At 58.4% G+C, this 11,747-nt stretch overlaps 1 protein-coding gene across 1 annotated transcript in view; it reads left to right on the top strand.

The window, feature by feature from the left end:
• Positions 1-11,293, top strand: part of TIMM44 (translocase of inner mitochondrial membrane 44 homolog (yeast)) — a 15,993-nt gene extending 4,700 nt beyond the window's left edge. Inside the window, exons 3-13 of the mRNA XM_011943595.1 lie at positions 776-946; positions 3,048-3,128; positions 3,838-3,987; positions 4,074-4,213; positions 4,506-4,591; positions 5,142-5,234; positions 5,321-5,445; positions 6,883-6,933; positions 9,901-9,990; positions 10,248-10,358; positions 10,707-11,293. Of these exons, the coding sequence (XP_011798985.1) occupies positions 776-946; positions 3,048-3,128; positions 3,838-3,987; positions 4,074-4,213; positions 4,506-4,591; positions 5,142-5,234; positions 5,321-5,445; positions 6,883-6,933; positions 9,901-9,990; positions 10,248-10,358; positions 10,707-10,826 (1,218 nt within the window). The 3' untranslated portion in view covers positions 10,827-11,293. The remainder of the gene's footprint in view (positions 1-775; positions 947-3,047; positions 3,129-3,837; positions 3,988-4,073; positions 4,214-4,505; positions 4,592-5,141; positions 5,235-5,320; positions 5,446-6,882; positions 6,934-9,900; positions 9,991-10,247; positions 10,359-10,706) is intronic.
• The last annotated feature ends 454 nt before the right edge of the window (positions 11,294-11,747 follow it).

Genomic DNA, 11,747 nt, shown 5'->3' with positions numbered 1-11,747 from the left:
GGGGTTTCACCGTCTTAGCCAGGATGGTCTTGATCTTCTGACCTCGTGATCCCCCCACCTCGGCCTCCCAAAGTGCTGGGATTACAGGCATGAGCCACCACACCCAGTCTTTTTTAAAAATTATTTTATTTTATTTGAGATGGCGTCTCGCTCTGTCACCCAGACTGGAGTGTAGTGGCATAATCTTGGCTCACTACAGCCTCTTCCTCCCGGGTTCAAGCAATTCTCATGCCTCAGCCTTCTAAGTAGCTGGGACTAAAGGCACACACCACCATGCCCGGCTAACTTTTGCATTTTTAGTAGAGACAAGGTTTTACCATTTTGGCTAGGCTGGTCTCAAACTCCTTACCTCAGGTAATCTGCCCACCTCAGCCTCCCAAAGTACTGGGATTATAGGCGTGAACCATCGCGCCCGGCCTGTTTTTTAAATAGGGTGCTATGTTGCCTAGGTTGGTCTCAAACTCATGGCCTCAAGCAGTCCTCCCTCCTCAGCCTCCTAAAGTGCTGGTATCACAGGTGTGAGTCACTGCACCTGGCTGAGAGCTCATTTTTTTTCAGCACTGAATAATATTCTATTGTCTGGATATACCACCCTTTTATCCCCTGCTGTTTGTCTTTTATTATTATTATAAAAGAGATAGCTAATCATCATTAAATGTACATCAACAGAAAAGAGAACATTTAGAAAAATCCCTCAGAGTCCCTCTGTGGGGCAGTTCATTGCATGTTCTTCTAGTATGTTCTTTAAATTTGTTTTCTTGTACATTCCTTCTAGTCCAGATCATATTCTTCTGGAAACAGAAAAGGCTTTCTGTCCGGCTTGCTAGATAATGTCAAACAAGAATTAGCTAAAAACAAAGAAATGAAAGAAAGTATAAAAAAATTCCGTGACGAGGCCAGAAGACTGGAAGAATCAGACGTGCTCCAGGAGGCCAGAAGGAAATACGTGAGTTTCTTTGCTGCTTTTTTCCCCCCCACCTAGGCTGGAGTGTAGTGGCGCGATCTTGGCTCACTGCAACCTCCGCCTCCCAGATTCAAGTGATTCCCCTGCTTCAACTTCCTAAATAGCTGGGCTTACAGGCATGCACCACCACGCCCAGCTAATTTTTGTATTTTTAGTAGAGACGGAGTTTCACCATGTTGGCCAGGCTGGTCTCGAACTCCTGACCTCAAGTGATCCACCCTCCTAAGCCTTCCAAAGTGCTGGAATGACAGGCGTGAGCCACCGCATTAGGCCCCTTTGCTTCTTACCTTTCTTGGTTGACATGTTTGTTTGCAGGGCCAGGGTTTCTCCAGGCCAGGGACAGCCAGAGGAGCTCAGAGCTGGATGGCTGGGGACAGGGTGGCTTGTGAGGAAGTGAGGTCATTGCTCTGATGCACTAGTGAGAGGGAGCCAGGGGACAGGAGCGGGTCTCCAGGCCTCTGGGTTCTGCCATGCGACCATGCAGCGTTCTGTACAGCTTGAAGCATGGTCCCCAGACCAGCAGCAGTGGCTGCTCCTGGGAGGGGATGAGCAGTGCAGAGGCTCACACCCTCCTAAACTGCCAGGCCAGCACCCGCATCTTCACAGGCCCCCAGGCAATTCATGCACACCAGCTTTGGGCTGCAGCACTCCTGAGAGCTCCCAGCTGTAGCCCTGAGTGGAGCCGGGTGGAAACTGGATGATGGTGCTGGTATAATTATTTTATTTTGTTTTGTTTTGTTTTGTTTTGTGAGATGGAGTCTTGCTGTGTCACCCAGGCTGGAGTGCAGTGGTGTGATCACAGCTTACTGCAGTCTTGACCTTCCCATGTTCAGGTGATTCTCCCACCTCAGCCTCCTGAGTAGCTGTGACTAAAGGCATGGGATACCACGCCTGGCTAATTTTGTTATGTTTCTAGAGACAGGGTCTCTCCATGTTGCCTGTGCTGGTCTCGAACTCCTGGGCTCAAGTGATCCTCCCATCTCAGCTTCCCAAACAGCTGGGACTACAGCTCACATGCCCAGCCCTTCTTTATCATGAATGCAGGGGTCATCTGAAGACAGAGCAGGCTGAGTTTGGAGTGGGATGGATGGGGCAGGAGACGTAAGACCAAGCTGTGGTAGCTGGAGGCTGGATGAGGGGCACAGTGATGACAGGCAAGGCCACCTCCGACCACTGAGTGAAAGGCGAAGGCTGGCTGGGCGCGGTGGCTCAAGCCTGTAATCCCAGCACTTTGGGAGGCCGAGACGGGCGGATCACGAGGTCAGGAGATCGAGACCATCCTGGCTAACCCGGTGAAACCCCGTCTCTACTAAAACATACAAAAAAACTAGCCGGGCGAAGTGGCGGGCGCCTGTGGTCCCAGCTACTCGGGAGGCTGAGGCAGGAGAATGGCCTAAACCCGGGAGACGGAGCTTGCAGTGAGCTGAGATCCGGCCACAGCACTCCAGCCTGGGCGACAGAGAGAGACTCCGTCTCAAAAAAAAAAAAAAAAAAAAGAAAGACGAAGGCTGGGCCTCCTGTTCTCAGGTGGTAGCTGCCAAGCAGGGGCCCGAGTCTGCCGGCCTCTGGGCACAGAGCTCACTGTTGCGGAGACCCTCAATCCAAGCCATATGGGCAGCCAGGGGCCCTGGAGGCAGTGCATACTGGCAGGTGCGGGGACGGAGGGGCTGCTGAGAAAATGCCTCTTGGACCTTTGGCTATAAGAGAAATGTCACTGCCATGTCAGAACACACAGACTTAAAGACACAATGCTTGGCCGGGCACAGTGGCTCACGGCTGTAATCCCAGCACTTTGGGAGGCCAAGGCAGGTGGATCACTTGAGGTTAGAAATTTGAGACCAGCCTGGCCAACGTAGTAAAACCCTGTCTACTGAAAATACAAAAATTAGCCAGGCATGGTGGTGGGCCCTGTAATCCCAGCTACTTGGGAAGGTAGGGCAGGAAAATCACTTGAACCTGGGTGGAGGAGGTTGTAGTGAGCTGAGATCATGCCACTGCACTCCAGTCTGGGCAACAGAGTGAGACGTCGTCTCAAAAAAAAAAAAAAAACAAAAACGAAAAGGACACAATGCTCTTTACCTAGAAAACCATCGAGTCAGAAACCATGCGGACGAGTGAGGTGCTACGGAAGAAGCTTGGGGAGCTGACGGGCACCGTGAAGGAGGTATGCCTGCCATGCCTGCCTGGAGCTGCTGGGGCCATCGAAGTCCCCCGGCCGCCGGAGGCTGGAGGAAGAGTCGGATCCTGGGTGGGGGTGGCTTGGCAGCAGTGGGTGGCATGGGGCGTGCTGCCACCCTTGTGAAGCTTTCAGGAGTTCTGGGCATACGCAGGGTGAGGTCAGACTGGCAACCTTGCATGACAGTTGACCCAGTAAGTCGGCAGCAGTAAGTGCTACTGGCCAGGACTCGAGGAGAACATGACAATGTTTTTCCTGCCTAAAAATAGGCAGGGAGGGGCTGCTTCCCCCGCCTCCGAGGATGGAGGCAGGAGCGAGGATTCCTGGGGTACTGCGGGCTCTCCTATGTTGCTTGTTCTGTCCAACTTTGTCCAGCATGGGGCGCCCTGCCCGCCCTTCTTTCCCTGGGATCCCCTCCTTGGGAATCCTTGCTGCCAGGCAGTTCCCGGGTCTCCAGAGGACTCCTCCCCATTTTGGAGAGGGGCCAGTTGACCCAGCGTCTCACTCAGAGCCCAGGGGCCAGCACCCCGGAAGCCGTGGCGGTGTTCTCATGGCTCTGGGCACAAGAGCACAGAAGGCCTCTGCCGGCCTCAGGGAGCCAGATCTGCCCTTCTCTCTGGCAGGAATTAATTCCTTCTGCCCACCCCCTGCCCCCAGGGCTGGTGCCAATGCCCCCTCTCTGTGTCTGTCTCAGTAGAGCCTTCATGAAGTCAGTAAAAGTGATCTGGGCCGGAAAATCAAGGAGGGTGTGGAAGAAGCAGCCAAGACGGCCAAGCAGTCAGCCGAGTCGGTATCCAAAGGTGGGGAGAAGCTGGGCAGGACGGCGGCCTTCAGAGCCCTCTCCCAGGTAAGCCCAGGCCTGGGCCAGGGCGTGCAGCCTGAGGCGGCTGAACCCCGGACACCCACCCCAGCCCCGCTGTGCCTCCCTCGCAGGGGGTGGAGTCCGTGAAGAAGGAAATTGACGACAGCGTCCTGGGGCAGACGGGGCCCTACCGGAGGCCCCAGCGACTCCGGAAGAGAACGGAGTTTGCGGGAGAGAAGTTCAAGGAGGAGAAAGTGTTTGAGCCAAATGAGTAGGTGCCAGCCTGTGGCCTGCGCTGCCCCCATTTTGGGCAGCTTTCACTGCTGTCTATTTCGGGCACCCACCAATGGTTCCCTCCTGGGTCCATTTCTTGAGTTTGCCTTTTGCCCAAGGTTCCCGGCTCCCTCGAATTTGAGGGTGAGAGGTAAGGGCGGGGTCCTCAGAGCCCCTAGGTTTGAGGTCTCAGCTGCCCGCTGTCCTCTGCTACCCCTCCCTGCAGCCGCAGGAGGGCACAGGGTGGCCCCGGCGCCGCCGCTCACCCCAGCGCCCACTCTCTTCCCCAGGGAGGCCCTGGGGGTCGTGCTGCACAAGGACTCCAAGTGGTACCAGCAGTGGAAGGACTTTAAGGAGAACAACGTGGTGTTTAACCGTGAGTGAGGGTGTCTCGGAGGGCAGGTGACTGTGTCCTGGGCAGTCGGCGGAACGCAGGGTGATCCCCCTGCATTGGGCACAAGACGGAGCCCCATTTTGCAGAGGAGGTGGCCAGGGTCAGAGTGGGCCGGTCACTTCTTTGTGGTCACCTGATGGTGAGGTGTAGATTCTGCCGCCAGAAGCCAGGCGCTCCCTCATAAGCACAGTCAGGGCCCCGAAATGAGCCGCAGGCCCCGTCCCTTGTCCTGTGCGGACTGCTAGAGGCCTGTGTTTCCTTTGTAGCGAAAGCAACAGCCAGCGGGGTGGCGGCCCATAACTTATACAGCCCCGCTAGGGCCGCAGCTGAGGTGCCTCTGCGCCTGGCCAGGTAGGTGGGCAGGCAGCGGTCCCCAAGCACATGAGGATGCAGGCCCACAGCCGTCCCCTCCCTGACCCCACCCGTGTCCGGGTGGATCCCGCAGGGGCCACAGAGAGCCCCTGGAAGCTGTGAGAGAGGGGCGTGTTTCTGGAAGGGGCCCCTTCTCCAGCACCTGCCCTGTCATCCGCAGGGTTCTTCGAGATGAAGATGAAGTATGATGAAAGCGACAATGCGTTCATCCGGGCATCCCGGGCCCTCACGGACAAGGTCACCGACTTGCTGGGTGAGTGAGTCATCCCCAGACCCCGAAGGCTGGTGGTGGGGCGGGGTCCCTGGCCCTCCCCAAACTCCCGGCTCCGCTCCCTGCAGGGGGCCTGTTCTCCAAGACAGAGATGTCGGAGGTGCTCACAGAGATCCTCCGGGTGGACCCGGCCTTTGACAAGGACCGGTTTCTGAAGCAGTGCGAGAACGACATCATCCCCAATGTCCTGGAGGTGGGTGCCGCGCCCCCAGGAACCCTCCCAGGCGGCAGGTCCTGGCTTCACCACCTCCCCCGCCCCAGCCGGCACCCTGGGTGCTGCCAGGGAACTCCGCTGCCGAGGCTGTTTTCTGAGGAGGCTGGTTGCACACGGGCTCCTGCCTGGCTGCAGCTGCCCCACGAGCTATGCCCGAAGCCCTTCCTGGGTCTTCCTGGCACCTTCAGTGCCTCCAGGTGCCGTTTCCCTCACTCCTCCTGCCTGAGGCTATTGTTCCCTTGAGGTTCCTGGGAGCAGCTGCTGGAGTCTAGGGTTTATTTCAGGTACCTGGAGCCCCTCGTCCCTTGGGAGAAGTGGGCGTCCGTCCTCAGACATCAGAGCTGGCCCCAGGCCACCTCTGACCCAGACCTGCGGCCAAGGGGGTTCCCTCACGGTGCCGTCCCTGGCAACCAGACCCTCGATGGGCTTATAGATGAGGGTATCTTGCTCAGGGTCATGCTGCAGCCCGCCCCTACAAGCCTCTCCCTGAGGTCGGCGGCCTCTTGTCTTCCCTGCTGCCTCTGCCTCTCTGCAGCCCCCAGGATGCAGGAAGAGCCTGGACACCTTCCGCCCAGTCGGGCCAGGCCTCTGGGAGGCCCTTCATGGGACTCCCCATCCTTGGCCCCGCTGGCCGCCGTCCAGCGTCCTCTTCCTCCTCCAGTTTCCCGTATCCTTCCCGCCACTTCAGGCAGGGCTGGGAGGCGGTGCAGATGGGCGCCATGCCCCAGAACAGCAGCCTGAGCACCGCAGTGCCTTCCGGGATGGGTGGTGGGTGCCGAGTGTTCTGGCCACCCGCCCCCTGCCGCTCACGCTCACAGTTTTCACCACCAGCATCCGGCTCCTTCTCGCTCTTCTCCTCGCTTCAGGCGCCTCCCTCCCCCGCATCGGATCCGGCCCAGGCTCTGGGATCCTGTGGAAGCAGCTCCCAGCCCAGTCACGCCCCCTGCAGCCCACCCTCCCTCTCGCTGCCCCCAGCAGTTAGGAGGCAGCCGATCCCATGGTGGGCCTTGCAGTCCGAAACGTGGTCCTGTGGGGGACAGAGCAGGTGGGCTCACTGCGGGAGCTGGAGTGTGGGTCCTCATCTCCCTGGCTCGGATTCCTGACCAGGCTGAAAGCTGGGTCCCCAGCCACCCCAGCCAGACCCCCGGTTCCATGGGGTCCCCCGCTGGGGTGCCTCCTGGGTGGTCATCCGCAGGCTGCCCTCCGCCTGTGCCCAGGCCAGAGCCAGGCACTCACCCCAGCAGGGACGGGCCTGGGGAGGGACACCCAGTGCCACAGCTCCACCTGTGCCCCACAGGTGGCAGCTGGGGGTGTCCAAGGAAACCCCCCGCACCACTGGAGAATGTTCCTAGGACCTCACCTGCTGCCTGAAAAGCCCATTCTCGTTCTGGTGCTTATTTTCCCCTTCCTTTTTAGGCCATGATTTCTGGAGAGCTTGACATTCTCAAAGACTGGTGCTATGAAGCTGTGAGTACTTCCTTTTTTTTTCTAAGGCCTAAAAAATCACCATGGAGAAGTTCCACTTCGGTGGCTCCGTTAGGGTAGCTCCCGACAGGCAGGACTTGGGCTCCTGGTGGGGAGATCCTCACGTCTCACCCTCCAAGAGCCTGACACCACCCGCCCCGACCTTCCATTCCTCAGCGTGTTACACATCTGGGCTCTCAGGCTGGACACCGGGTCACCTGCCAGTCCTTTGCTCCCAGACTGTAAACTCGGTTAAGGAGAATCCTTCTCTGGGCTGGTGTCTAAGAGATGGCTGGCTGGGGGTGTCCCCTGGGCCTGTGAGAGATCACAAAGCCGCCCATTTACTGGGCCTTTTTTTTTTCCTCCAATCTTAAAATAATTTTGGTTAGATCTGGGCGCTGTGGCCCATGCCTTCAGTCCCAGCAGCCCAAGGCGTTTGAGCCCAGGCATTCAAGACTAGCCTGGGAAAGAGCAAGATCCCATCTCTACAAAAAAATGTAAAATGAGCCAAGTGGCCAGGTGCGGCAACTAACGCCTGTAATCCCAGCACTTTGGGAGGCTGAGGCAGGCAGATCACTTGAGGTCAGGAGTTCGAGACCGGCGCGGGCAACATGGTGAAATCCCATCTCTACTAAAATAAAAAATTAGCCAGGCATGCTGCTGGGGAGGCTGAGGCAGTAGAATTGCTTAAATCCAGGAGGTGGAGGTTGCAGTGAGCCAAGGTCGTGCCACTGTACTTCAGCCTGGGCAATAGAGCAAGATTCTGTCTCCAAAAAAGAAAAAAATGAGCCAAGCGTGGTGGCAGGCACCTGTTGTCCCGTCTATTAGAGAGGCTGAGGTGGGAGGATCACTTGAGCCCAGGAGGTCAAGGCTGCAGTGAGTCATCGCACCACAGCACTCCAGCCTGGGCGACAGAGCAAGACACTGTCACTAAGGAAATAATAGGCCGGGCGTGTTGGCTCACGCCTGTAGTCCCAGCACTTTGGGAGGCTGAGGTGGGCATATCACCTGAGGTCAGGAGTTCGAGACCAGTCTGGCCCACATGGTGAAACCCCATCTCTACTAAAAATACAAAAATTAGCCAGGCCTGGTGGTGGACACCTGTAGTCCCAGCTACTCAGGAGGCTGAGGCAGGAGAACTGCTTGAACCCAGGAGGCAGAGGTTGCAGTGAGCCAAGATTGCACCACTGCACTCCAGCCTGGGTGACAGAGCGAGACTGTCTGGAAAAAAAATAAAAAGGAAATAATAATTTTAGTGAAATAGAGTCCCAGGAGAGGTGATTGCAGCCGTAAAGCAAAACGAGGTCTTCGGGGGCCTGACTGCCCTGTTTCAGGTGGCTGCAGTGGCCTGGGGTGCATGCTGGGGCCGGGGGTCAGGGAGAGTGTGGGTCTCCCACATGACTGTGGGGGCTGGGAGCCAAGTGGGGTTTGAGGGCGTCGCCCACCCCACTTCCCAGGCCAGAGCAGAGTCCTGTGCTCACCTCCCAGGAGCCGTGAGAATGAAGTGTGATCGCAGAAACCAGGGCAGCGCTGGCCTCGGGCCAGAGGGAGCCTGCAGAGGTGACCCTGGTAACCAGACAGCCCCTGGAAGGCTGGGGGGAGCTTCCATCGGTGACCCGGGGCCGCCACCTATGGGGGCGCAGGTGAGGTTATGGCACTGGGTGCCCCTCCCCAGGCCCCGGGGAGCCTCCAGGGCATGCCGAGTTTCTCGGACCCATCAGCTGTCCTCACCACACGATCCTGAAACACAGATCCAAACAAAACATCGATAGTCTTCCCACACGGGGAGGAGCTGTGTGTCCTGATGGGGCCCCAATTGCTTCTCGGAGTCAAAGCTTGGGGTTCGGGGGCCACCAGCAGCACTGCGTACCTGGGGTCCGGTCCAGCTGTCTGCGCCATCCGTGGCAGCCTCCCTATCCCTGCCCCAGTCCATCCCCGAGGGGCTCCCAGCTCTCGTCTCCTCAGGCCACCTCATCTCACCCTATTCACTCCCCGACCTGTGTGTTCCCCTGGCTTCTTCGTATTAAGCGATCCAGAATCTTTCTTGGCTAATTCTGTTCTGCACCCAGCTCATAAACAACTTGGAAAAAGCAGAGGAGAAGATGTCAGATTTTCTTTTTAAATACTCCCCTGCATGGTGACTAATCCAGCAGGCATTTATGAGTTTCGATGTAGATTTTTTTTTTTTTTTGGTGGTTTTTTTTTGTTTTTTTCTGTTGTTGTTGTTTTGTTTTGTTTTTACCTTGGGACCATCGCGCCACAGCTGGCTCGCTTTGTCGGGGAGCTGCTGGCGCCCTGGAAACAGCTGAAGCTCCAGCCACATCCACAGAAGTGTTTTTAAAATGTCACCTTTAAGAAACTGAACAAGTAGGATTGGCTCTGGGTTCTCTTTTCCTCCCCTCCGCGGATCAGTCATTTCCATAAAAAGTAGATGCTATCGGAACATCTCATGGTTTCATGCCAAGCCCAGAGAAACCTCCAGTGAAAACGTGTCTTGGGGGCTGCTTCCTGTGCCTGGCAGAGGCGCAAGGGGGTTGAGGGTGACACTGGGGGCTGGTCAGTGACAGAGGCAGCCTCGGGCTGAGGACAGATCCTAGAAGAGGCGTTTGATCTCAGGCCAAGATTCAGAGTGTGGTGAATATGGAAGTATTAAAGATCAGCCAAGGGGCCGCCAGCTTAGCTCTGGGAGTGGATGTGGGCTTTTGTTCCAAGAGAATCACCCACTTTGCTGATTAATCCTGTTTTCACTGGGTCATCTGGGTAGAGTGTGGTTCCCAGGAGAGGGAAGTGTGTGATCTGGGCCAGTAAGTGGGTGGCACCTGCCTTCCCACTTGGACTTCGGTTCTTGGCTTCTGCCATTGCTGGCTGGCGGCAGGGCGCCCGGGCGCCAGGGCATGTGGGCAGCGGCTGTGTGTGGCGTGGTGCCTGTCCTGGGCGGCATCACCCAGACGTGTCGGCCTCTCATTGCAGACTTATAGCCAGCTGGCCTACCCCATCCAGCAGGCCAAGGCGCTGGGTCTCCAGTTCCATTCTCGCATCCTAGACATTGACAACATTGACGTAAGCACCTCTCGCAGTAGGGGCCCGGGCCACCATCGGGAGTGGGAACTATGGTCCAGACAGGGCCCAGGAGGTGGCCTTGCCAGGGGCTGGGGGCCATGTGCTGATCCGAGAGGTCTTGGGCTTGTCCCAGGGGAGGGTCCCAAGGGAGGCCTGGGCCTGATCTGAGAGGCAGGGCCCACGGGGAGGGCCTGGTGCTGGAGCCTTCTCCCAGCACGGCCGTCCTCTGAGGCCCACCCCTCTCGGCCCCTCTGCAGCTGGCCATGGGCAAGATGATGGAGCCGGGGCCGGTGCTCATCATCACCTTCCAGGCGCAGCTGGTGATGGTGGTCCGGAACCCCAAAGGCGAGGTGGTGGAGGGTGACCCGGTGAGTGTGGGAGCGGGACGGGGCGGGCAGACGGCACCGCCTGTCCCCAAAATCTGTGTGTGGCCACCCGGCAGGGACCCCAGCTCAGAGCCCCGAAGCCCTGGGACTGGGTGGGGATGCGGAGAAACCCCCGGGCCAGAGTTGGGGGTTGAGGGAGGTTGGAGACCAGCAGACCTGTCTTTTTTTTTACCAAGGCCTGAGTGGTTCCTGAGTCTAGGCAATTGTGCTGGCCTCTGCTCCAAGCCCCCGAGGGAGGTTGCCAGTCCGCCCCACAGAGCCCGGCCCCTCCCAGAGCCGCCTGGGTTGTCTCACCCCTCTCAACAGCATCCTTCCCACCCCACCCTGCAGGACAAGGTGCTGCGGATGCTGTACGTGTGGGCGCTCTGCCGAGACCAGGACGAGCTCAACCCCTACGCGGCCTGGCGGCTCCTGGACATCTCAGCCTCCAGCACCGAGCAGATCCTCTGAGTGCGGTGCCACAGCCAGGGAGCCCTGGGCTGGGTCATCAGGCACAGAGGCACCGGGACACCACCTGCAGCAACTCTAGACCTCTGGGAACAAGACTGCGGGCTCTGCCCCCAGCTCTGCCAGAAGAGCTGCAAGACCAGCTGGCCGGGGAGGGGACAACGGGCTGCTGCGGGTGCCTGGCAGCTGGAGACACTCCCCCCAGGACCGGCCCCTGCGCTGTTGCTCTGCCCTGCAGGGGTCCCGGTGCCTGGTCACCTGGGGTGCACACAGGCCACACAGTGCCAAGAGGCCCCAGGGCCCAGGGACTCCCTCCACAGCAGGGTGGGACCCGGGACCCACTGCTCAGTGGCCCGCTGGCCACGTCAGCCAAGCCACTTTAGGTCCATTTTCTATTTTAACAGTGCTCTTCCATTCTGTGCATAAGCCTGAGATTTGGAAAGAATAAAACACCGAATTGCAGAAGAGCAGCTCCGGAGTCTGAAGTGTCTTCTCTGGCGCGGGAGTGGCCGGGGCGAGGGTGGGGGTGGGAGCGGGCGGCTGCTCTGGGAGGCGGTCAAGGTCGAGCGAGGAACTGCAGCCGCAGTGGGTGGACGCCTTGCCCAGGGCTGGACCCTGGGTTGGAAGACAAGGCCCGTGACAGACAAAACTAGGGGGACTTACTCATCCCAGTGACCTGCCTGAGCTCTCTGGGGATTGAGGTCCCCAGGGCTGGGGGAGCTTGAGTGCCCATATGAGTGTTTTAGGGACACTGAGGTCCCCCCACAAACGGAGTCTGGAGTGGGGTCTATCGCAGAGGAGAACGCAGGCACAGGGCAGGCTGGGGGGGCCGAGGTGCCAGTGGAGGTGGGAGTGGCAGCTGCCCACGCCCTGGCGAGGTCTTGGGTGCTCGCGGGTCCCCGGGGCTGGAGCTCCGTCCTCCCG

This window comes from Colobus angolensis, unplaced genomic scaffold (assembly GCF_000951035.1).
Source record: "Colobus angolensis palliatus isolate OR3802 unplaced genomic scaffold, Cang.pa_1.0 Scaffold22, whole genome shotgun sequence".
Lineage (NCBI taxonomy): Eukaryota > Metazoa > Chordata > Mammalia > Primates > Cercopithecidae > Colobus > Colobus angolensis.
The sequence above is the reverse complement of the archived record's forward strand: the minus strand, read 5'-3'. Positions and strand labels throughout refer to the sequence as shown.